We start from the raw sequence: 25,588 nt of genomic DNA, 5'->3' as shown, positions 1-25,588 counted from the left end.
AAGGTATCCGGCCTCGGCGGCCAGCCTCAGACTTCCAGGTCTCCGGACGCCTTCAACTCACAGTTACCAAGGACCGCAAAGAACTTTTGTTTAAGTGGGTTATACGTGTTATTTACTGTTTTGGGAATTAAAATGGAGAAAATTCTGAAATATTTGTTGATTTGTTGAAAAGGAATAATAGCCCTTTGTACATTAACGTGAGTATTTTTAGTGAACCGAGAGGCATTGCTTTAAAGGTTTGCAAATCTCATTAATATCTGGCTTAATGGACGACAGCTGGGTTCTCACGTCCAGCCTGTCTTCAGTCAGCTGTGATGTCTCACGTCATGCAGCCTCTGGAAAACTCCTTTGCACGCTCGGGAGAGAGTGGAAGTGAGGAAGGAAAATAACATTTAATCATATTATGAAGATGGTTTTAACCCTGCCACCCCCTTGATGGGGTCTTGGGGATCTCTAGGGGTCCCTTGACCCCACTTTGAGAATGCTGATAAAGGTGAAGTATTCAGCAGTCGTTAGAATGATTAAGAAGGATTAGTAAATACATGTTTCAGGGGCTGGCCCCGTGGCCTAGTGGTTAAGTTAGCACGCTCTGCTTTGGTGGCCCAGGGTTTTTCCAGTTCGGATCCTGAATGCAGACATGGCAGCACTTATCAAACCACGCTGAGGCGGCGTCCCACATGCCACAGCTAGTAGGACCCACAGCTAGAATATACAACAGTGTACTGGGGGGATTTGGGGAGAAAAAGGAAAAATAAAATCTTTAAAAGACGTGTCAGTGCCGGTGAGAAATGAATACAGGATACAGAGTCTGATACACAGTTTTCATCTCTGCAAAATATGCAGGAAAAAACACACTAGAAGAAAATCCATCCAAATGCAGTAGGATTGTGGGCAACTTTTCCTTCTTTCCAGGTGCTTTGCTGCTTTATTTTTTTCCTGCTGATTCATTCCGAGGCCCCGGGTTCTGTGCAGGAACCTTGATTAGAGAGCAGCTGTCTGCCTCGCTGGCACCCGCAGCCCCGGCTCCGGGGACGGCACGCGCTATTTTGGGAGGCGCACTTTCAACGTGGAACTGGGGCTGTGAGTGGCATCGACGTGTTGCAAGCACAGGAATTTCACGTGTGTGTGTGTGCGTGTGCGTGCGTGGGTGTGCACTCCTGTGATGATTTGGTCTGCACTTACAAACGAGAGGGGGTTCTGCTCTGGAGCAAATCCCACGGCTGCTGCTGTGGACTTAGGAGCTGGCTTGAAACTCCGCGTCCTCGGCTGGAATTCCTGGCCCCGGCGGGGCTCCGGCAGAGAACTAAATATATCCTGGGTGTGTGCTGGCAGCCTCCGGAGCCCGGCCCCTACCCGGCCCGGGCCAGAGCCCCAGGGAGCGATCGATTTGTCTAATGAAAATCCCCATCTGCCATTGTGGAGCGTCTGGGAAGGCCGGGCACGGGGGAGCGGTGGTGCAGCTCGGCTGCCAAGGCCGCACATCCCTGTGTGTGTGTGTGTGTGGGGGGGGGGGTGCGATTATTGCTCCCGATTTGCAGAGGAGTCAGACAGGAGGCATGACTTGTCCAAGGTCACAGGGCTGGTGAAGGGGAGAGGCGGGGTTCAGACAGGCCTGCCCGGCGCTTGGAGCAGCCCCAGGGCCGCCTCCCCAGAGCGTGTGTCTCCCCACTGGGGTCCTCCGCACTGAGGAGCTGGTGCGCTTTCCCAGGAACTCGCCCTTCCTGATAAAGGTGCCTCGCAGGTGGTGGAGAGTGGCAGTAGCAATAACAGTAACAGCATCCGGCAAGTGTCACTCACTCAGTGCTCTGGACACCGTAGGGGTCACCGTGATGCCCGTTTTATGGGTGGTGACACGGTGGGCAGGCGTCGTGCAGCAGCCTGGCGGAGTCCCCAGCTGCTGGTGGTAGAACCAGCTTGTGGACTCAGGCGGCCTCCTTCCAGCCTCTGGGCTTCTGCTGGACCACGTGTCCCCTCCCTCGTTGTCGGTGTTGGATGGGGGGCAGCTCCCAGCCCGGGGGCTGTTTTACAGGCCGACCACGTATTTGTGGTTCTCTCCACCCCTCACCTTGCAGAGCGGCCGGCTCCTGCTCCTCTGCCCGCTGGGCTGGGGCCTGACGGGATGGTGGCTTCGCAGGGACCCATGGGCGGGGGCAGCATTCTGAAAGCGACTTCTAAAGAAACCGTCCCTTTCTTTACTCAAAATATGACCCACAGCCTCCAAATGGGCACCTCGGAAAGAACATTTTGCTGGAAATTGGGGTCTCGGGGGTCCATTCTGCCCCCCACCCAAGGGCACGGGGGCTACTCCGCTGCTGATGTCCTGCTCTGAGCCTTGACGCCTGCCTTCCCCTGACTCCGAGGGGCACCCGGCAGCCCGGCAGGAGACTCAGCAGATTTGCTCTGGATTTGGGGGTGACAGCCAGACCTCAGCCTGCCTCGTAGCTGTGGCGCCTCCTGGGAGCCCCTGAGAGGCAGCCTGTGGGGACGGGGGTGGCTTCTCCCTGGACCTGCTCCCCAAGTTCCTGTTTTCTCTGTGAGAACCTGCCTCTCCCTCGGGGAACTGACACAGAAGGACACCAAGATCACAGGAGACCCAGCCCCTGCCCCAAAGGCAGAACCCCATTCTGGTCTCATGCACAGCTGCATCCTCTCACATGCAGCCGACCGACCCAGCAACCATGGGGGCGGGGGCAGGCGGAGGTGGTGGTTCCACTTGAGTGTATTGATCCACTCTCCAGACACCGGGGGGTGGGGCGGGGGGGGACCCTCAGGCAGTTCTCCCCTCCAGGAGCTCCCAGATGAGTACATGATGAAAACATGCCATGAGGAAGCACTTCTCGGGGGGCTGTGGGGCCACAGAGAAGGCAGTTAAGGAAACTGCTGTGAGAAATCCTGGCAGGCTTCCTGAAGGAGGTGACATCCCACCAAGTAGGAGTTAGCCAGAAAAAACAGTGGGAGAAGGGCATCCGGCAGGACATGCAGAGCCCCAGAGGTGGGAGGGAAGGGCGTGTTTGAGGAACTTCATCTGTGTCCCTGTCACAGGCTAGGCCCTGGTAAGGTGCTGGGCACGTGGCAGGGGCCCCACCACCCTGCCTGCCTCTCCTGCACTGGGGCCTTCTGGCACCTCACACAACGTGAAGAGCATGGCCGCGGGAGCCGATGAGTCACAGCATCCGGAGAGGAGAGGTGAGGACAGAGGGAGCTGGAGCCTGGTGGCTCTGAAAAATGCAGGCTTCTGGGTGTGCTGCAAGCGAGAGCAGGGGGCCAGGAACGTGTGTTTTCAGCACCCGCTGATCCCAGGCATAGCCGGGGTTGGGGACTGTTGGCGTCACAGCCCTCTCCAGACGTCTAGCCGTGGAAGGAGAGAGTAAGAGCCCAGGAGCTGGTGCGGCCAGGGGTCAGGGGGGACTTCCTCCTTCGTCATGATGGGTGGGAGAGGGAGGGCAGGGCCCACGGAGGGGAGAGGGTGTGAGGGCCCCTGCCTGGCCCCCTCCCTGTCTGCTGAGCTTCTTCATTGGCCCCTCACCGTCCCTGGACCCAAGCTTCCTCAAGGGCCACGTTGGGCCCACTTCCTCGCAGGGAGTGCAGGGCCCCTCTCAGCTTGACCAGGAAAGGCGGCACTGTCCTCGAGGAGGTGAGGGGCCCGAGGCAGGAGAGAGGGCTGGGGGTCCCAGTGAGTCTCCTGGTCTTGAATCGGGGACATGTGGTGGGGACAGCCACGACCCTCCGCTCCGCAGCCCAGACGCAGCCCTTGGTGTCCCTTCATCGAGGGATAGCAGACAGCTGGGACAGAAGCGGCCTCTTCTGAGGCTTCACAGCATCTTGTTGAATCTGATGGCTCTTCAGGCTCTGGGATGGCAAGGGCGACCCGTGAAGCCCGCTGCAGATGAGGTGGAGACGGCTGCCGTGCTCACCCTGGGGGCCGGGGCCCTCTGCCCGGCTGGACTGGCAGTGCTGGGGCCATGCCCTCCAGAAGTGCAGTCCGGCCAGGGAGGCTGGCCTGGGGGCAGTCACAGCCGTGGGGCATCAGTGCCATGTGGACCAGCAAGACCCAGAGACTCAGAGCGGGGTCTCAGGCCAGCACAGAGACCCTGGCAGCGGCCCGGCCCTCCCTGTCCCAGTTCCGGGGAAGAGGCTTACCCAGGAATAGAACCTCTTATTTCCCGGGGCACCACCTGACTTTGGGCGGCACAGCAAACGCCACCAGCGGCTGGGGTCTGTGCCTTGAGGTAGGTGGGACGGTCACTGGCCGCCTGGGCAGCGTCAGGACGGTGTTACCCAGCAGCGCATCCCCCTGCACCAGCCGCCGATTCCTCCCGTCGGCTCCAGCCCCGGAGGCCCCCGGCTGTGAGCAGGGAGCTGGGCAGACTGTGCAGGGCTGTTTGTACCGTTTCCTGCTGGGAGCCCGTGAGCAGAAGCTCTTGCTCAGGCAGATCCTCCTCCTCTGTCCCGGACGACAGGACCGTCCACGCTCGGGCTGCACGTGCAGAAGTTTGGAACGCTTGGCCCCAAGCAGGTGGACCCAGGAAGTTTCGAGATGGAGCCCTCAACATGGCTTGGCAAGCCAGGGCAGTCAGCACATTGTCGCAAATTCTCCTTCTGCCTAGAGCTCAGAGTCGCCCTCACGAGCAGGTCTCCTGTGCGCAGACCTGCATCCAGGTCTGCCCGGGACACGGAGCATGGCGGAGGCCACCTCCCCGCATTTTTGGAAGTTGAATTATTCGGATATTCTGCTTGAATAAACAGACCTGATCACGTTAGTATTTGCAGAGGCTGCTTCCTGGGTGCCCACGAGCTTCTGTGAAGGACAATGGATGGCGGGGAAAGCTCTGAGCACAGCCCGTGGTCTTGCTGAGGAGGGAGAGGGCTAATTAACTGCAGGGCTCGTCTGGGGCCCAGACTTGTGGGTCTTTCCAGTGCTTATGTCCGTAAGGTTATAGCTTCGGTTCGCCGGGGCCCGTTACTGCTCTGAGCACTCAGATGTTTGTGACCTCATTAGAGTTTTCCCGGAATGCTCAGAAATCCTTACAGCTCTCGCGGTTGGGGTCGGGAGTGGCTGAGTCACAGGGCCAGAGAGAGGCAAAGCTTCGATTTGAGCCTGGGCCTGTCTGAGCCCATCCCAGGCCCTCCCCCGACCCTGAGACGTCGCAGGAGAACAGGATGTGCAGGCGTGGGCTGGAGACGAGTGGTATTCAGAACACGTGTAATGACCTTGGAGGAGAGGTGTCCAAGGACACAGGCACTGTCACTGATTTTAATGAGAAAAGAATCTTAGAAAGATGCTGCCCACACGCTCAGGCCTCAGCTGCATTGATTCAGACTTTACTCGCCCTTCAAGGCTCTCCTCAGCTGCCCCGACCCCCACCAAAGAGACGAGCTGGAGCGTGTGCATCTCTCATCTAAACTCCGTCGCTAGATCTTTCCTTCCTGCCACACACATCTGGGTGCCACCCTCTGGCTACTCAGGACCTTGGAGAGGGGGACCCCTACCTCTTCCAGCGCTGTCACTCTTGCTTGAATTCTCTGCAGTCAATTTTACCGTTAGCAGCAGGAGCAGCAGGAGGAGGAATGGTTTTGCAAACAAGACACGAGTCCACTTTTGCGAGAGTGATGAGCACAGAGAAAAATCGACCACGGGCCCGTGGCCATACCTGCTGGCATCTCCCTTGGCGTGGACCTGCCTTTCGAAGCCCCCGTGAGTGTACTGCACCCTCCTGCCTGAGCCCCGTCCCGTGAAGTTCCCCCACAGCCCCACAGGCTCTTCAGCAGCGACTTGACCAGCGGCTGCACGGGATTCTGTGAGTGGGTTTCTGTGGGTAGTTCGACCACATTCTCTTTCCTTCACTAGGTGGGGAGTGTTTTTTGTTCGTTTTTGTATTAAAATTTTTTTTTATTGTGGTAAAATATATGTAACATAAAACACACCATTGGGGCCAGCCCCGTGGTGCAGCGGTTAAGTGTGCATGTTACGCTTCTGCAGCCTGGGGTTCCCTGGTTCAGATCCCAGATGCGGACATGGCACCGCTTGGCACACCATGCTGTGGTAGGCATCCCATGTATAAAGTAGAGGAAGACTGGCACAGATGTTAGCTCAGGGCCAGTCTTCCTCAGCAAAAAGAGGAGGATTAGCAGCAGATGTTAGCTCAGGGCTAATCTTCCTCAAAACAAAACAAACAAAAAAAATACAATTTTAACCATTTTTAAATGTGCAATTCACTGGCATCCAGTACATTCACATTGATGTGAAACCTTCAGCACCATCCATCTCCAGAACTTTTTCATCATCCCAAACTGAAACTCTGTCCCCATTAAACCGCTCCCTCCCCATCCCGCCCCCAGCCTCTGGCCCCCACTGTTCTACTTTCTGTCTCTGTGAATGTGACTCCTCTGGGGGCCTCATATAAGTGGAGTCATACAGCATCTGTCCTTTTGTGACTGGCTTATCTCACCGAGCACAATGTTCTCAGGGTTCGTCCATGGTGTAGCATGCATCAGAACGTTCTTCCTTTTTAAGCCGTTGTGTGGATGGACCACTCTTTGTTTTTCTGTTCATCCTGTGATGGACCTTGGGCTGCTCTCACCCTTTGCGAGTGAAGCTGTGTGAGCAGGGGGTACAAACACCTGTTCGCATCCCTGTTCTCATTTCTTTTGTGCGCATATCCAGAAGCGAATTGCTGGATCAAGTGATTCTGAGTTTCGTTTCTTGAGGAGCCGCCACGCCGTTCTCCACGGTGTCTGTGCCACTTCCCCTTCGAGGCATGGTGTTTTGAGGGCAGGAGCTCATCAGGTTGGCCTCAGAGCCCGCCATGCATGGGACGGACTCATCAGCCTGGCTGAGGGGCTGAGATCCTGCCCCCTCCCATCCTCACTGCGCACTTGCTGTGTCCCGGCCGCGCTGAGCTCCTGAAGGGTCCCCAACCGGACCACACTCCTCGCCACCCCCGTGTCTTTGCACAGGCTGGTCCACTTGTTGTGATGCCTTCCTTCCCCAGCCCCTTCCCTCCGCCCCCCCTGCCAGCCAGTGTCCTCTCCATTGGTGGACGTCCTGCTGCCTCTCCCTGACCCCTTGCCCCTGCTGAGGCACATGCCCAGCATGTGCTGGGGCCTGAATGCCTGAGCTGTGTGGGGGTTGGTGACCTGGACCATGATGCCCAGGACCCGGGAGGCAGCTCCTTGAGAGCAGGACAGCCTGGGCTCCCTGAGGCCTGCGCCAGAGACACGGCCCGATTGGAGCGTTGCACTTGGCCCCAAGGCCATGGTGCAGGACACTCCCCCAGGCAGGGAGGTATAAATTTAGCTGCGCTGATTGGAAAATGTCCCCCACCTTCCTTCCTCCACTTCCTTAGCCCCTTGGAACATGACTCAGAGGGCGGCCATTGTTGTAACGTCGACCTCAGACCACCCTACTGTCTGGTGACCCAGGGATGCCGGTGGTGATGGACCCCTGACCCACAAAGTGGACAGAGTCAGCTGGTGAAGCCCCCCCACTCCAGGCTCAGCCAGGGTCCCCCCGCCCCTGCGGCTTTGGCGTTTTCTGCCCTGGGCACAGAGAGCATCTCTTGGCTCATTGTTTTATTGTGGCAAAATAAGCACAACATAAAGTTTACTGTTTTAACCATTTTCAAGTGTGCAGTTCAGTGGCATTAAACACGTTCACATTGCTGGGCTGCCGTCACCACCATCCGTCTCCAGAACTTTCTCGTCTTCCCAAATTGAAACTCTGTTCCCCTTAAACACTGTCTCCCCATCCCCTCCCCCAGCCCCTGACAACCCCCGTTCTACTGCCCGTCTCTGCGAATTTGACTCTTCTAGGGGCCTCATAGAAGTGGACTCATACAGTATCCGTCCTTTTGTGACTGGCTCGTTTCGCTCCGCACAGTGTCCTCAAGGTCCATCCATGTTGTAGCTGTGTCGGCATTTCCTTCCTTTTTAAGGCTGGATAATATTCCGTTGTGTGGCTGGACCACGTTTTGTTCCTCCGTCCATCCGTCAGTGGACGCATGGGTTGCTCCCACCTTTGGCTGCTGTGAACAGTGTTGTTATGAACACACGTGTGCAAATTCACGGTTTGGACGTTCAAGGTCCCGTCAGCAGCTCGGTGGCAGGTGACCTCACACTGTCCCGTGGTCCCGCCACAAGCAGGGACCAGGGCCCAGACCCACGCAGAGCCCGTTATGTGTGGTACTTCATTGGTCCTTCCTATGTCCCAGATGTACAGATGAGGAAACTGAGGCCAGCGAGGTAAGATGGCTTGCCTCTGGGCTGGGGGCTGGGACGCCGGGTGGCGGGTTTTCAGCATTTGGAACCCATGCCCTCGCCTTCCCTGCGGAGCGTCCCATCGCCTGTGTACATTCATCCCTTCTCTTCGTCATTCATTCGTTCATCAAACACCGAGTGGGTCCACTGTCCGCCCTGCCCTGGGCTGGGCCAAACGAGACGCATCGGGCTCCATTCCCACCCCCCAGCTCACAGGATGAGGGGACTGACTCGCATAGAGCAAAGAACAGGCGATCGACCGTCCATGTCTGCCATGGGGGCCAGAAGTGGGGGTATGCGTGCAAACCGTGCATTTGCCACCTCTGCTACGGAGGGGGAAACTGAGGCCAGGAGAGGAGAGGTTTCCTTCATTGCAAAGCCAGGTGTTCTGTGCCCGGGTCTGTCTCTGTCGCTGCAGTTGCTTCCCCCGAGCTTTGGAGGTAAAGTTAGCAAGTGATGGCCTATCCCTTTCCAGTGGACTTGTTTTCTTCTTCAATTTTCCCTCCAGCTTTTCATTCTGAAAAATTTCAAGCTATAGAAAAGTTGAAGCAAAGAACCATCCAATAAACACCTTGTAGTCCTTTCATCAACTACTAACACTTTGCTACACTTTGCCTTCTCTCTCTCTCTTTCCTGAACCATTTGAAACTTAGTTGCATCCTGACACTGCCCTGCCAGCCATTCCACTTCCCCTCACCCCCAGGCGCCCTCCGCAGGGGTCTCTTTACCTTTCCTCCTCCGGGACCCCTAGGGTCACGCCCTGCATTTGGTTAGCATGTCTCTGTGTCTGTAGTCTCCTTTATTCCAGAATGTTCTTCCCACCTTTTTTCTTTGTTTTTCTTCCGTGCCACTGAGTGTTTAGGAAGAGTCCAGACCTGTTGCACTGTGGACGATCCCCCGATCCAGATCACTCTGCTTCTTGGTATCAGGATTCGGGCTGAGCATTCCGGGGGACCTGCGCCCCCTCAGGAGGCCCACAGGGCCCGTTGGCCCCGTGTGCTTTCAGAGTTTTAGCGTACCTGGTGCACACCCAGCGGAGGTGAGAATTCTCCCACGTTCATCTTTGCACCGTGTGCAAATAGACCTGTCGGAGATATTCCCGGAAGTGGAGATCTGGAAGTTAAGTGGGGGATCTGCTGCTGGATGACTCTCCCCAGTGGCTGTCCTGGTTTATGCCTTCACCAAAAGGGCCCCCCCTCCTAGCCCGACCCAGGACAGAGTCAGGCTGTTCATGTTGGCAAACTAGTGGGAAGGGCGCCTCCCTGCCTTGATCTGCTTCCCGGGGGCTAGGGCGCTGGGGAGCATGCTCCCTGCTTCCGGCCGCTTGTGTTTCTGTGAATTTCCTGTTCCCTCCTTCCCTGTTTTTCTCTGGGGGTGCTCGTCCGTCTGTGCTGACTCGAGGGGCGGATGGGCGTGTGGACTGAGTTTTGTCAGGCAGGGAGATGAATTGGTCTTGACCTTAGCGTGGGCTGGCATCGCCGAGGGGGTCTGGAAGGGGATGTTAAGGGCCGCAGAGAGGGCAGGGGCCCCAGGAGGCAGCGTGTGGCTGTGTTTTTGGGCATGGAAGGCAGGTAGTGGCAGAGGAGGGGTTTCCGAACGAGGAGACAGAAACTCACCACCTCCAGCCCCCTTCTTGCTGGCTGGATTGCCCTGCTCACTGGCTCACGGGGCCGCCTGGGACCCCGAGAATGAGATCCAAATGCCTCATCTCCACCAGCAAGACCTTCCCTCGGGCCCTGGCACAGCCTCCTCTTGCTCCCAGCTCCTCCTGGCATCGGCGTCTTCACACCTGCTGACCCTCTGCTGGGCTCATCCTGCCCCCTGTTAAGCTTTCTCTCAGTCCTCAAGGTTCAGTGCCAGTGTCATCTCCCCAGAGGCCCTCTGAGCTCCCCGCCCCCCACAGCCACTGCTTCTTTCCCTGTGACACTGATCACAGGTGACACCCGCATGGCAATTTGTTTCCCTGTTTATGCTTGTCGCTGGCAGGCACCGAGCACCTTGCCCAGCAGGCCCGCCCTGGGCTGGAATGCCCGGTGTTCAGTGGCACTCATTGCTTGTCCTGCTGATGGATCATCTGCCAACTAGCCCAACCTCGGACATCTGGGTGGTTCCCCCTGCAGCCAGCTGCTGGTTGATAGCCTGGGGGTCCCTGCATGTCCTTTACCTTAGGGGTCCAGGACTCACTGTCCCAGGGCCATGCATGTCAAGGCCAGTCCTGCAGACGCTGTGGAGAAGTGCTGCAGCTCGGGCCTTAGCATTCACATGCAAAGGTGGAGGTGGGCAGCCCTGGGCGTGCAGAGGACAGAACTGGGTGGGGCGGGTGCAGGAGGGTGGAGCTGAAAGATGGAGGCACCGGCCGGGCTGGGCGTCTGGGGCTCCGGAATGAGGAGTTTGGTCTCAATCTGGGAGGCCTGGTGAGTCCGCGAAGGTGGTGCTCGGTGCTGGGGACCCGGAGGTCAGGCTGGCAGGAGGGGAGAGCCCGAGAGGGTGGGCAGGGTCTCTACCTGGAGAGGAGGGGCGAGCAGGATGGGGAGGAGAGAGCAGGATGCTGATGAGTGGCAGGGGAGGAAGCGCAGCATCGGTGGTGACGTGTGTGCGGGCTGTTCCAAATGGGATTTTGATGGAAATGGGAAAGTCAGCATTCTGCGTGGAATTGTGTTCCCCAAAGAGATATGATGAGGGGCCAGCCCAGTGGCATAGTGGTCAGGTTCGTGCACTCTGCTTTGGTGGCCCGGGGTTCACGGGTTTGAATCCCAGGCATGGACCTAGCACGGCTCGTCAAACCACGCTATGGCGGTGTCCCACATACAAAATAGAGGAAGATATGCACAGATGTTAGCTCAGGGCCAATCTTTCTCACCAAAAAAAAAAAAAAAAAGAGAGAGAGAGAGAGAGAAAGTGTTGTTGAAGTACTACCCCTGGTCCCTGTGAATGTGACCTTATTTGGAAATAGGGTTGTTTTAGATGTAACTAGTTAAGATGAGGTCATATGGAGTAGGGTGGGCCCCAATCCAATATGCCTGGTGTCCTTATAAGAAGAGGAACAGAGACACACAGAGGAAGGCCAGGTGACAACAGAGGCAGAGACTGAAGTGCTGCAGCCGCCAGCCGAGGAGCGCGGAGGATCGCCAGCCAGCACCAGAAGCTGGAGGGAGCTTGGAAGCGTTCCCCCCCTACGGATGTTAGAGGGAGCGCGGCCCTGCGGACCCCTCGGGTTAGGACTTCTGGCCTCCAGAGCTGTGAGAGAATGGATGTTGTTCTTTAAGCCCCCCAGTCCAGGGTCACTTATGGCAGCCCCGGGAAACTGATACAGCCAGGAACTGGGTGAGAAAGACACCAATTACCAGGTGCCCACCGTGTACCAGGTGGGTGCAGCACTTTCACAAATAACATCTCATTTTCCCTCCCTGCAACCCAGGAGGTAGGCATCCCATTTTACAGACGAGGAAACTGAGGCTCAGAGAGGTAAAGTCGTTGGACCAGGGTCACACACAGTGGCTGAGCTATGGAGCTGGTTGCAAACCCAAGTCAGCCTGAGTTGCAGAAGGGGAGCCAGCTGGGTGTGGGTGTGACGTGTGTGACGTGTGGCACTGCCCGGGGGGCGGGAAGTGGTGGGTGAGGGCCGAAGCAATGAGTGAGGCATTCTCTTTTCCGACTGTGAGGTGCCTTGGGGGGGTTCCAGACGGAGGTGTGTGGCACTCAGCTGACGCTGGGGTTGAGTGCTCAGGAGAGGCCAGGGCTGGCCCTTAGGAATCCTTGCCCAGGGGACTGAACGATGTCTCAGATCCCTCCAGACCTCAGATGCCTCCAGACCTCAATTTTTATGCCCCTGAGAAAGTGTTGGCGTCTTCCCTGCCTTAGAGTCACCTTGAAAGTGTCTGCCATCTGTCAAGTTTTCAAGCCTCCATCTCGTTGGTTTCTTATCTTTTAATCGGCGTTCAGAAGTGAAGGTGTGACTGAGCACGAGTGCCGATGGTACAGGGACTCGTGGGAGCCGTGTGGGGTTGTCAGGGAGGGAAGAGTCGTGGAGAATGTGGAGCAGGGGCTGTGCCAGGAGGAGGTGAGTCAGGAGCGGATCCGATGAAGGGGGGAGCTCGGGGAAGCAAGTGGGGCCGCCCGGGATCGCGCCCTCCCTTCCCTTTCTGGTCAGAGCGCCTTCCCCAGCCGCCTGCTGATCCAGGCTGCTGCGGGCTGCGGGCTGCTGCAGAGGCGGCAGGGCGAGGACCACCCGGGAGGCCAGGTGGCCGGGAGCCCGTCCTCGAGGTGGGGGAGTCCTCGCAGGCACCTGTCAGTCCTGCCTGCTCTCGGTGTGCAGGGAAAGCACTTCTCTCTCTCCTTTAAATCATCCTCGTTTTCGCTGGGGTCCCCCACCCCGGCGGGGCTGCAGGAGTGGAGGTTAGGACAGAACTTTCCACACTGCAGGTGGCGACCCACTTGTGGGTGCGAAATCAGTTTAGTGGGTCACAGCAGCGTTTGTTATATAAGTTGAACTGAAGTGAAAAATAACAGAGCACATCACAGAGACTGAGGCTGAGTATGGTCTGGTGAAAAAAATTGTTCTATGTTTACGTGTCGTATAACCTGTTGCCGCATATGGTACCCTGAAGAACGAACCCTCCGAAATATATCGGATCCTTGTCCCTGGAACCTGCCGGCGCCGCCTTATTGGGAAAAAGGAGTTTCTGCAGGTGGGACTGAGTTAAGGATGCTGAGATGGGCGATTGTCCTGGACTGTCTGGGTGAGCCCCAAATGCAGTCACAGCTATTAGAAGAGGGAGGCAGAAGGAGGTTACAGACAGACACACAGAAAAGAAGACGATGTGACCATGGAGGCAGGGGTGGGGGTGACACGGCCATAAGCCCAGGGTGCCGGCAGCCACCAGCAGCTGGAAGAGACAAGGAATGGGTTCTCCCCGGAGCCTCCAGAGGGAGGCAGCCCAGCTGACACCTCCTTCAGCCCGGTGATGCTGGCTTTGGCCTTCTGGCCTCCAGAACTGGGAGAGAATCAATTTCTGTTTTAAGCTACCCTGTTTGTGGTAGTTTGTGACAGCAGCTGCAGGAAACTAATATGTTGCAAACAAACAACCCCAGTGCGGAGAGGCGGAAATCCACCATGGGTCAGCCTCGCTCGGGGCCTGCGGGCTGGCCGGGGCTCAGCTGACCAGGCTGGGCTCGGTAGGGTGGTTCTGCGCTATCTCTCATCCTCCTGGGACCAGCAGGCTGGCTGGGGGAGGTTCTCCTCCTACAAAGGTAGAAGCGCACAGAGCAGCAGAAACGCATGATGCCTAGACTCAGAGCTGGTACATCGTCTCTTCTGCCACGTGCCACTGGCCCAAACCAGTCACAGGAGCTCAGGAGGATGCCCTCTCCCCGAGATGAGCCCCAAGCGAGGGTGAGGATGCAGGGAGAGCCCAAAGCTCAGTCCACCCCCAGGTGCGCAGAGCTGTGCGTGCGGGCCACTGTCGGGTGCATCTCTCTCTCTCTGTGCCGATGTCGGAATAGTTTGGAAGCCACTGGCCGGTGACAGAGAACCCGGCTCAAAGTGCCTGGCCCCGAGGTTCATGGGTTTTCAGGGCCAGCTCTGCCTCTCTGCGACTCTTCCGGAGCGTCAACCTGGAAGGTTCCCATTGAGGGAGGAACAGTGCCACAGCGTTCTCACCTCATCTCCTCGCCCTGCATCCTCAGGGAAAAGGAGGGGCTCATCCTGCAGGGTCTGGGCAGGGGGCTGCTGCTCCCCCAATGCCCCACCAATCGTGGCCCCGGGTGGGATTTACAAATTAGCTGAAGCCCATCAAGGTCCTGGTCCTCAGCCTTCTGACCACACTGGTGACCTTGGAGATGCTCTGCAGCCCAGGCCATGGGGCGGGACTCTCCCATGAGTCTGGGGAGCCGTGGCCTTTCTTCCCCATGGGTGCTGGCCCTGCTACCCCATCCAGAGCTGGTGGGAACGAGGCAGGGCGCAGGCACTCCCCCCATACTCCTTGGCCCTGGGAACACCTGAGGCCATGGGTCCCTGGACCACTGTGGGTAGGGGATGCCCCCACCCTCAATGTCCCCATGAGCTAGGGGTGGCCTCCTAGGGGCCTGGCAGGCACTGCAGATGGTGCAGCACAGTGCAGTGGGGCTGGGGCTCCACGGGGTGCTTGGTGCGGGGGTGAGGGCGCCGGGGCCCAGGCAGGCAGCTGGACAAGAATGGGGTGCAGGAAGGTACTGCCGAGCCAGGCCCTGTGCCGTGACTTCTGCCTGGGGGTCCCGGGGTCCAAGAAGCCCCCTTCGAGCCTCTCTCTCCTAGGAGGCTGACTTGCAGCCCTGGGCAGGGGTCTCTCCCTGTACCAGGAGTTCTGGCCTTCAGCCCAGATGGACAGGAGGTGTTGGGCCCTTGGGGGACCCTGGTGAGGAGGGTGTCGGGCTTGGGGAGAACAGCCTGAGGCTGTGAGGCTCTGGGAGAGCCTGAAGGCAGAGAGCTAACCCCGTGCTGGGTGCCGTCCCCACCGGGAGCCAGCGGGCTGTGGGTTCATTCCCGCACTGTGTCTTCAGCCTCGGCTCACGTTTCTTCACCTTGAGGAGCCCCAGGTTCTTGCCTTGTAGGGGAGGGAGGAGGGTCCTTCCGAGGGTTTGGTGCTCATGGGACCCTCGCCACTCCAAGGGGCCTAGTGAACTGTCCAGCTCTGTACTGTGTTCAGGTCAGTGCAACGCTTGCCAAATGAACTATCACCCACAGCTCCTCACGCGACAGCTCTCTCTCCAACACCTGAGCAAAACCACCAGCGCCATCCCTGGTTCTCAGGGTGAAACCCATTCTTTGATGGGGTGCGGGGTGCCCTGGCCCCTACCCACCTTCCCACCCACCGAATGCCCCAGCCTTGCAGCCGAGGTGGTCCGTCCTCCAGGAACGTCAACTTGCCACAGGCCTCTCCAACCTTGCGCACGCTGTTCCCTCTGCCTGGCATGCTCTTCCCAATGTTGAGTGACTAGCTGCTCCTTGGCATCTGCATCTCCCCGAGTTCTCTCCTCCAGGGTGCCCCTCCTTGAGCCCCAGGAGCTCCCACAGCCTGCTGTCTTACCCTCGGGCTGGCACCGGTCACACACGGGGGCCCCTCATCCCTGCTGGACTCTCAGGCTCAAAGCCGGCCACCCTCTCTTGTTCAACAGAGCTGGCCCACGCCACGTGTCTTCCCGCCTGAGTTTCGTCATCATGGAAGCAGTGACAGGATGGCTCCTGCCTCGGGTGTGGCACAGCATGTGGGCCTCACTGGGCGCTCAGCGGGGGACAGCTGTCCTTGTCTCACTGGACCATGGTTTCTGGCCCGAGCTGGGCGCAGGGCTGCAGGGCACAGATAGGTGCAGAATAAATGACCTGGGAACGCTGCTCATTTGTAAGCAGAAGGGGTTACAGTTCTCAGCCTTGGTGCATAATTTGTACCCCTGGGCGGATCCCGTGGCCCCAGCGGTAATGCCCTGGGGTTGGCGTGGTGACCAGCTCGTTGCCGTCCCCCGTCCGCTGGTGCTGAGTGAAGGTCAGGCTAGGCGTGCCGGGCAGCGAGGAGAGGCCCCGCGGGCTGCGGCACCTGCTCTGACTCTTCAGAGCTGATGGACGGGGTGTGCTCTGCCGGGGGCTGGTGAAGGGGGTTCGGCCCACCCAGAGCTGCTCCGACGGCTGAGTGGTGTAAATGTGACTTGTGCTTAACGGTGTTGCCCCAGAGGCTCTTCACTGTGGGGTCCTGGCCCCGAGATCTAATGACAGGTTCGCACACATCACTAGCTTGATTCAGCGGGATGACGCCCGAGGGGTCTCCGCGGCCACGTTTGGGGTCCACGGCTGCGTGTACTGCTCACGTGGCTGGGGAGTCAGATAGCATTTCTGCCTCTGCGGATCTTAAAGCCAAAACTAGCCGAGGGGCGCCAGGCGGGACAGGGGTGCCTCAGGGCCCACGCAGTCAGCCAGACCCAGGCAGGGCCGCAAGGCTGCTTGTCATGCCCAGGGGCCTCCCTTCAGTCTGCTGAGCCTCCCCAGCCTCAGTGTCCCCTCAGGCACATTGGGGCTGTATGCTGGGTTAAGTAGGTTCCCCCAAAATTCGTGTCTACCCAGAATCTTAGCTTGTGACCTCATTTGGAATAAGGGTCTTTGCAGATATAATTAAGATAAGGATGGAGATGAGGTCATCCTGGATTAGGGTGGGCCCTAAATCCAATGTATATGATGTCCTTATAAGAGATGGAAAAGGACACACAGACACACAGGGAGAGGCCATGTGATGACAGGTGCAGAGACTGGGCGATGTGGCCACAGGCCCAGGGACGCCTGGGGACCCCAGGAGCTGAAAGAGGCAGCAAGGACCTTCCCCAGAGCGTCCGGAGGGGCCCGGCCCCGTGACGCCCTGATTTCGGGCTCCTGGTCTGCAGGCTGAGAGCAGAAATGTCTGCCTGTGAAGCCCCCTTTGTGAGCTTTGCTAGGCGGCCCCAGGACACTGTACAGGCTGACTCCCCCGCACTGTGTTGCTGGAGGGTTGTGTGAGCCCGCTCACGCTGCACGTGGCACACGGCAGGGCACTGAAGGGTCCTGGCCCTCCCCGGCCCCTCCCCCCGGGCGCCTCTCCAAAGTCCCTTTCCCGGACGCCTGGGAGACAGGTGCGTCTTTGGAGCATGGTGGGAGTCTATTTCAGTGTGCCGGGAAGGGGTTGGCCCTGCCCCTCCTCCGGCATGAGGGTGGCAGCTGCCACGTGACCCTCTGGCATGTCCCTCCAGGGACATGCTGGCCACAGAGGCTCTTTCACTGGCCCGGCGCCGCCCGCAGCCTCCCCGGGTGCCGGCCCTTCGCGAGGAGGCCACGCTCCATGGGGATGCCCGGAGGAGAGACAGGTACGGCTCCACACTGCCCTTTTCCCTCAGACCACCCGGGCGGGGAGGAAGGCCCGTTTTTCTAGCTAGAAGTCTAGAGTCCCACAAATATGCTTTGGGGACCTCGCCTGAAAGGGGGCAGTCTGACTGTCTCTGCCATTTTATGAAGGTGGTGAGGCCGGCACTTGTGAGCGCCTACTGTATGCCAGGCTTTGCGTACATCCTTGTGTCAGCCTTGGTGACAGCCCTGCAGAGTGACCCCCCTGCACAGATGAATAAGCTGTGACTTGGGGAAGGGGAGGTTCTGGTCCACCGTCACACAGCGGTGGGCATCAGAGCTGAGACCGGGCTCCAGGGCTCTCTGACCCCATTGTCTGGGCTGGAGTCGCTGGGCCCACAGTGTCTCTGCACCTCCTCCCTCCCTCCCTCCCTTCCTTCCTTCTTTCCTTTAAGGCCGTGGTTCTCAACCGAGGGCGATTTTGCCCCCCAGGGGACATTTGGCAATGTCTGGAGGCATTTCTGAGTGTCACAACTTGGGGCTGGGTGCTAGTGGCACCTGGGGTCGAGGCAGGGATGCTGGTCAACATCCCAAGTGCACGGGACGGCCTCACAGCACAGAGGTGTCCAGCCCAGAATGTCGCCTGCGTGGAGGCTGAGGAAGCCGCCTCAAGGAGGGTGCTGGAGACTTCTCTTCTCCCGGTGCTGACGTGAGGACGGACCGTCCGCTACTGAGAGAGAAACAATGAGCATCTTCCAGTCCTCCCAGCCCCACGGCTGAGGAGGTGGCCCTCGCAGGACGACAGGAAGAGAAAGCTGCGGGGGCCTGGAGGAGAGGAGACAAAGGGAGGGAGAGTGAGATGGAGTGGGGCAGGGGTGCTGGGACCCCAGAAGCAGAGAGAGGCCGCAGTGAGCAGGACAGAGCCTTGGGAGCCGGAGGGGCACAGGGGCTTCAGGGCCTGCCGGCTCCAGCCGGGGTCCTGCCTCCTGCCGGCTCCTCGCCTCCGTCCCAAAGTGCTCCCACCCCCGGGCCCTCAGGCCTCTGTCCCAGCAGGAGGCTGGGTGCCCAGTGGGTGCCTCCCTCCTCTCTGGGCAGCTGGGACAGAGCCTTCCCATCAATGGTGTCCTACTTTCTGGCCTGCGAGGGTCTGCCCAGGGGTGAGGACCAGGACGCCTCATCCGTTATCTCCCCGTCAGCTCCTCGCGCTCCAAGGTTTTTATTGAAGGGAGCGGCTCTGGGCAGGGGCAGCCCAATGGCCTAGAAGTCAGACCAATGAGCTTCACACCGGGACTCTGGCCTGCCTTCTGTGTGTCCTCAGCAGGACGCTTCACTGCTCCTGGGGGTCTCAAGGACCCCGTCTGTAAAATGGGGTTGGTTATGGTTCTTCCTTCCTGGGGGTCGGGAGCGAGCATAGCAGACGCTGGATGTTTCTTTCCCCCAAAACGAGCAGCTGTGGCCGCCCCCGCCCCCCGGCTGGCCAGACTCCGCCCTGGGTGCAGTTCTCACTCCCGGCCTTACAAGACCAGTTGGCTTGGGGTCAGGTAACGTCCCCCAGCCTGGGTGGTGTACTGGACTGTCCTGAAAATACTGGCGGATCCCGAGAGCTGAGACACGTGACGATGTCCATTTCTCAAATGGAATTTCCATGCCGGAGGACGGGCGGGTCCCCCGCTCGGCTGAGTACACGGTGTCCTTCACGCCCTGTTGTGCTTTCGCCAGAGGATGGGCAATCCTGCTGATGGCCGAGAGCAAACAATAGTAATATTAAAAATGGCACAAACCCAGTGAAATAAGCACTATTGTTCCCGATTCCCAGATGAAGGAATGGCATCTTGGGTTAAAAATAGCAGTCGGGGAAATGGGGTTCTCTTCATGTGAAATTATTGTGAGAGCAAAGACTAAAAACTCTGAAACTCTTAGAAGAAAACATCTTAGAAGAAAACCTTTGTGCTCCCTAGTTTCTTAGAAATGACGTTGAGAGCACAAGCAACAAGAAAAAACAGATGAATTGGATTTCATCAAATTAAAACTTTTTACGCTGCAAAGAACGTTATGAAGAAAGTCAAAACAACCCACAGAACTGGAGACAATATTGGCCAATCATAGCTCTGAAAAGATCTAGATCTAGACTCATATCTAGAACATATGAACAACTCTTATAAACTCAATCATAAAAAGACAAGCACGTTAAATGCACAAAAGTTCTGAATAGGCATTTCACCAGAGAAGATAGTGAATAAGCCCAAGAAAAGATGCTCGATGTCATTAGCCATCAGGGAAACGCGAATCAAAACCACAGTGGGTAGCAGGTCGCACCCACCAGGATGATTGTAAACACAAAGACCAGCAATAGCCAGTGCTGACAAGGACGTGGAGCGCTTGGATGCGGCTGCAGGTGGAATGTCAAATGCTGCAGCCACTTAGGAAAGTGGCCCGGCAGGTCTTCAAATGGTTAAACACAGAGTTCCCATAGGATCCGGCGATTCACTCTAGCTGTGTACCCAGGAGAGATGGAAACGTGTCCACACAAAGGGCTTGTACGTGAATGGGCAGGGCAGCTTATTCCTAAAAGCCAAAAACGGGAAACGACCCCTGACTCTTTCGACTGGTGGACGGAAACACATGGCACGTTCACAGAACGGAATATTATCTGGACGTAAAAAGGAATGGAGTCCTGACACATGCTCCAACATGGATGAACCCTGCATTATGCTCAGTGAAAGAAGCCAGACACAAAAGATCGCACAGTGTGTGATTCATTCGTGTGGCCTGTCCAGACTAGACAAATCTACAGAGACAGGAAGGAGATTAGCAGTTGCCCGGGGTGGGGAGGGACGGTCGTGGGTAGGGGGTCTCCTTTTGGGGATGATCAAATGTTCTAAAACTGATTATGGGGATGGACCAAACAACTCTGTGAACATCCCAGAGACCATTGAATTGTGCGGTATGTGAATTCTCTCTCAGTAAAGCTGTTATTCTCTTAAGGTGCGCACCGAGCACCTGGCAGGCCGGGCAGGTTCTGGAGATGTTTGGGGTGCTCTTTTTTAAGGGGTCACATCCGGGACGCCCAAGGGCCAGGCGTCGGTTCTGCCCCTGAGAAAATGTGCTATATTACATTCCATTATTATATCCTGTCCCGTGTTATATCATGTATCATATCCTGGGTGTGTCTGTGTGGAGATGAAGATAGTTGTGGCTGATGGAAGTCAATGGTAGAATGGCCACCAAGATGCTGAGTGGGTATCTCTGAGCAAAAGGTTATCAGGGCTTTTTTTTTTCTTTTTTAAAGATTTTTTTTTTCCTTTTTCTCCCCAAAGCCCCCTGGTACACAGTTGTATATTCTTAGTTGTGGGTCCTTCTAGTTGTGGCATGTGGGACGCCGCCTCAGCGTGGTTTGATGAGCAGTGCCATGTCCGCGCCCAGGATTCGAACCGACGAAACACTGGGCCGCCTGCAGCGGAGCGCGCAAACTTAACCACTCGGCCACGGGGCCGGCCCCAGGGCTTTTAATTTTTCTTCAACTTTTATGTACTCTTTGGGTTGCTGACAGTGAATAGTCTTATGAATATAATCAGATCAGAAAGAAGTGATTTTTTTTTTTTTAAAGATTGGCACCTGGGCTAACAACTGTTGCCAATCTTTTTTTTTTTTTCCTGCTTTATCTCCCCAAACCCTCCCTGTACACAGTTGTGTATCTTAGTTGCAGGTCCTTCTAGTTGTGGGATGTGGGATGCCGCCTCAACGTGGCCTGACGAGTGGTGCCATGTCCGCGCCCAGGATGCGAACCCTGGGCCGCCGCAGCAGAGCACGCGAACTTAACTACTCGGCCATGGAGGCGGCCCCGGAAAGAAGTGATTTTTGTCGTTGAAACCAAAGGAACCCTCCTTTCGGGGGCCCGGCAGGGGCTCCCACACAGCGCTGTGTGCCGTCAGGGGGCCACACCTCTTGGCCTGTCCGGGTTGGGCCGGGACCTGTCCAGGCAGACAGGCTGTGTGACCAGGCGTAAGTGAGCCCGGCCCGCCTGAGTTTAGCCTCTGGCTGTGACCTTTGGAGGCTGGTGTGTGCGCTGGGCCCTGTTGGGATAAATGAGATGCCGCCCCCCTCCCCAACCCTACCCCCCACCCCGAGACCGGCTTTAACTGGAAGGGCTGTGCTCTTGTGCGCGCGTCGCCCCGATGCCGCAGAACTGCAGCCCGTGTGCGGCCCTCCTGCACAGCTCGGTTTTCCCTGGGCTCCAGGCCAGCAATCGGATGCCCAGTTTTAACTGGACACTCCGGACATGCTTCTCTCCCGCTGGCCTTCCTTGGACCAGCCGATTTGGAGGGGAACAGAAAGTGACAGAGGGAAGAAAGGCCAGAAGGGGCAGAAGCCAGTCCCATCCCATGGAGACCTGGGTTCGAGTTCCCGCTCTGCTGCTGTGGGCTGTGTGACCCCGCCAAAGTTACTGAGCATCTCTGAACCTCGGTTTCCTTATCTGCCGCGTGAAGTGACAATGTCTCTCATGCCGGTTCGTGACAGGACTGGAGAGAATGAGCCTGCACTTGCCCACATGGGGATGAAGGGCATTTGAAGACATCACACGCACCTGAACCCACCTGCATAGGTACCGACCTGTGTCTGCTCATTTGCTCTCAGAGCCACCAAATGGCACGGCCTCTGTCCCAGCAGCAGCCAGGGCCACTTCCAGCTCAGCCTGGTGGCAACGTCCCGCCCGGGATGGCCAGCCTCACCCCAGAACACCTGCCTGGCTGGGCGTGACACCTGTGCCTCAGGAAGGAGACGTCTTTGTACAGGAAGCTCACGGGTGTTTCCCTTGGGTGAAGCGCCCACGGATGCCTGGAGATGCGGCCCGAGGCCTGCACGTGTGCCGGGAGCCGCACGATTATAGGCTGAGCCGGGCCCCGTCACCTTGGGGGGTTCTTGGCCATGCACATTCTCACCGACACGGCACACGTGGGCCTCAGAAATGGAGGGTGGGGGCCGTCGTGGGGAGCAGACAGGCAGCGCGGACGAGAGAAGCATGGCTGTTTCTGGGTGGACGCTGGGGACAGACGTCTGCCCCGGGCCTTCATCCAAAGCCACGGGCCAGCCCCGCACCTCTGGTATCCGCTGTTACCCTCCCCGGCCCTCACAGTCCCGCCGAGCAAAGCTCAGAGAGGTGCGGGCTGCCCACGGAGGCGGGATAGGGCCTGGAAGCCGGCTCACCCTCAGGCCCCCACTCCCTCCGGGCACCCACCCCTGTGTCCCGGCAGTACTGGCTTCCCGGCCCGTGGCGTCTGCAGCGATGGAGGATTCTGTCCAAGGCCTTCCAGACCCAACCTGAGGCCCCTTCATTAATGACACCCATCACTAAACTGGCTCTTACTGTTCTCGTTTTGTGGAGAAAATGTGACGATCGTGCTTGGCCTCTCTGCTGCTCGGGCATCGTGACGAGCGCGCGTGGACAGGGGGTCATGGTATCAAGCCCCGGGAGCAGGCTGGGGGAATTCTAAATTGAACTTTGGCCTCAAGCCGGCGTTTCGCTGTGGGTTTTGCAGGCTTAGACACCAGTGGCCGCTTTATGACGTGGGAGACCAGGGTCTCCGTGCACCGTGCAAGTGTCTGGGGCCCCAGGCCCTGGGGGAGGGTCAGGCAGGGATAAGACCCCAAGTGAGGGCTGCCAGCTGGCCGGGAAGAATGCAGAGGGCGCTAGTTCCAGACTCAGGAAAGGAGGGTCCTGGCAGCCGCGTGGGGAGACAGACCTGGGCCTTGCGGGCAGAGGCAGTGAGCGCCCTACCAATGCTGCCAGCCTGCCCGGTGCCCGACTGCCCGTAGTCAGTGTGAACAGCCCCAGGTGGGAGGAGGTTTGCCGAGCAGGGACACCAGCGGAGGGAGGTGCGGCCAGGAAGATGCCACACGCGGAATCGGGGCCCAGATGGACTTGCCTCCCCAGAGCTGGCTCCCTCCTCACCCTCCCTGCCTCCCTCTCCTGCCCCTCTCGCCAGCCCAGTGTGGCCGCGTGAAGAGCAGGGCCCAAGAGAAGTGGGGTCCAGTCCTGGCCCGGGCAAGCTGCCTGGCTTCTTGGAACCTCTGTGCCCTTCTGTAAAACAGTCAAGAGGGGACGGTTCCCAAATGTGCGGAATGAACCAGATAATGGGACTAAAAGTGACAGGTGCATCGCAGGATCTAGATGGTGGATGGTGTCCCCCCCGGGAAACAGGATAGGAGGAGAGGTCGAGGGGGAGGACTGTGACCTCTCGCACCCCTGTGGCCATCCCTGCTGCATTCAAAGCCAGGGACTTTTCCAGGCCATTTGGACTTAACCGACGGTGCCCTGTGGGGCAGCTGGGCCCCACACCCAGTGGGGGGTGCCTCCAGGTCAAGGCTGCAGCCCCATCTTCAGAGGCCTGGGCAGGGGGGGGCAGCTGGTGATTCTGAGCTGGCCAGGGTGCACTGGGGGCATATTGGCAGGTCCCCCAGCCGACTGGGCCCCCACTGGGAGTGTCCCAGGGCAGACGGCATGGGGAGTGAGGGGCCCTGGTGGGTTTAGCTCAGCCGTCACAGATCCTCTCCGTGGGAGCTGACAGCCAGGGCTTGGGGTCCTGCGGGCCTGGGTTTGAACCCCAGCTGTGCCGTTTGCCTATTTTCAGCTCTGCGACCCAGGTCATCGACAGAAATCGCCCAGTGCAGTGCCTGGCACTCAGTCCGGGCACAAGAACTGAAAGATGACATTGTCACTCAGTTATTAATTGTCACCCTGCCAATCCACTGTCCAGTGCTTGAATCACCAGAGGCACTTCCTGTGTTGCAATTAGATTTAAGGAACATTAGCTGGGCATCTGCTGTATGCTGGCCCTGGGCATGCATGGAAGACACAGACGGGGTCACTTGTTGGTTCAGCAGTGGCCACCCTGGCCCATAGCAGTGTGATGTGGGGGACAACCACTGGCCTGGGGGCACCAGAGCCCCGAGCCCTGGTCCTGGCCCGGCTGAAGACTTTCTGTGAGATCTGGGTAGGGTCTGCCCCTCTCTGCCTTTTGGTGGCTTCCCCTGTGTGTGCGGGAGTGGGGGTGTGGCGGGGATGGGCCCAGATGACCGCTAAGCCCTGACCTTCCGGAATGCCACCCTTGAGATCCTCAGATGCCTCTCCAGTCAGGAAGGGCTGCTCTTCCCAGAATGAAATAATACCCTCCAGGGACGTGGGTGGTGAGGGCGCCTGGACCAGCTGCTTGAAGCTTAAAGAGTCCCGGAAATTGCGAGAAGCTCAAGCCGAAGTCTACTGGGAGCCCCCGTGGCCAGCTTGAACTTCCAGGGGGCTGCTCACTGCCCCGTCTCTCCCAGCTTCTGCTTCTGGAAGGGACCCCTGCACGCACACACACTGACTCCTGCTGAGCCCCCACCACAGGCCAGCCCTGCTCGGTGACTGCCACGTCTCCATCCCCAAGAAGCCCACGTCGTCCCATCTGCAGATGGAAAACAGGCTCGGAGCAGGGAGCAGTGAGCTGGCAAGACCCAGGCCCAGCCTCCGGCTCTTTCCACCCGCAAGGACAGTGGGTTTGTTCCCTGGGGCCGCCGTGACAAAGTACCACGGCCTGGGGGCTCTGACTACAGAGGTTTAGGCTCATATAGTTCTGGAGGCCACAGTCCAGTCTCGAGGTGTCGCCAGGGTGGGTTCCTTCCGAGGCCTGTGACGGATGGATCTCTCGTGGGGCTGCAGGTGGCCGTCCTCTCGCTGTGTCTTCACATTTTGCTCCCTCTCTGCGTCTGTCTCTGTGCCCTAATTATCCCTGTTTATAAGGACACAGCCATATGGATCAGGCCCACCCTAATGGCCTCACTTTAACTTCATCACCTCTGTAAAGACCTCTTCCCCAAATCAGGTCATGTTCTGAGGTCCTGGGGGTTAGGATGCCAACATACGGATCTGGGGGACACAAACCCCCCAGAGATGGGTTCTTTTTGTGGCCTCCTAGGACCCCCCTTTCTCCCATCCCACACTGCCCGAGAGGAAGGGAGAATGTGGCCGGCACGGCGGTTTTCCTTTTCCTGCCCCCTGTCCCCAACCTCCCGCGGAAGAGGCTCATTGCAGGCTCGATGGGGCTGCCTGGTGACCCCAGGGCCCTATGTGTATGGCCGTCGCTTGGTGAGCTGAGCCCATTTTGTGGCCGAGAATGACTTTGTCTGAATGCGCTCCTGCCTCAGGACGGGACAAACGTGCGACTCCTGGGACTCGGCCCCACCTCAGGGGGCACCTGGCTCTGAGCTGGTTGGCTGGGATCCAGAGGCCAGGCTCTTCTCGCTTAGCTGGGGATCCCTTCCCTGACTTGTTGGCCTCCCTGGGGGAGTGGAGTTTCACTGTGGCTCACAGGCGGGCCTTGGGGTCCTGACCTGCCTGGAAAGGACCGGAGCATCACTCCCCCTGGAGCAGAGGCCCCCTGTGGGCGAGTGACCCTGGGTTCAGTACCCAAACCGAGGCACATTGGAGAGGATAATTATGCTGCGACAGTGAGCATCACC

The 25,588-nt window shown here is 58.2% G+C and overlaps 1 protein-coding gene across 36 annotated transcripts in view; it reads left to right on the top strand.

Moving 5' to 3' along the window:
- Nucleotides 1-25,588, top strand: part of ABLIM2 (actin binding LIM protein family member 2) — a 166,876-nt gene that overhangs the window by 12,633 nt on the left and 128,655 nt on the right. For 20 of the 36 annotated variants that reach the window (XM_070506318.1, XM_070506315.1, XM_070506314.1 and 17 more), the window contains exon 1: nucleotides 16,958-17,115. The exons of 5 other annotated variants lie outside the window; for them this stretch is intronic. In XM_070506318.1, the coding sequence (XP_070362419.1) occupies nucleotides 17,091-17,115 (25 nt within the window). In that variant the 5' untranslated portion in view covers nucleotides 16,958-17,090. Of the gene's footprint in view, nucleotides 1-16,956; nucleotides 17,116-25,588 lie in introns of those variants that run through there. 11 more of the 36 variants (XR_011502376.1, XM_070506289.1, XM_070506309.1 and 8 more) reach the window with 1 other exon arrangement.

This window comes from Equus asinus, chromosome 3 (assembly GCF_041296235.1).
Source record: "Equus asinus isolate D_3611 breed Donkey chromosome 3, EquAss-T2T_v2, whole genome shotgun sequence".
In the NCBI taxonomy this organism is placed as follows: Eukaryota; Metazoa; Chordata; class Mammalia; order Perissodactyla; family Equidae; genus Equus; species Equus asinus.
Note: the sequence above shows the minus strand (reverse complement) of the source record. Positions and strands in the feature narration are given on the sequence as shown.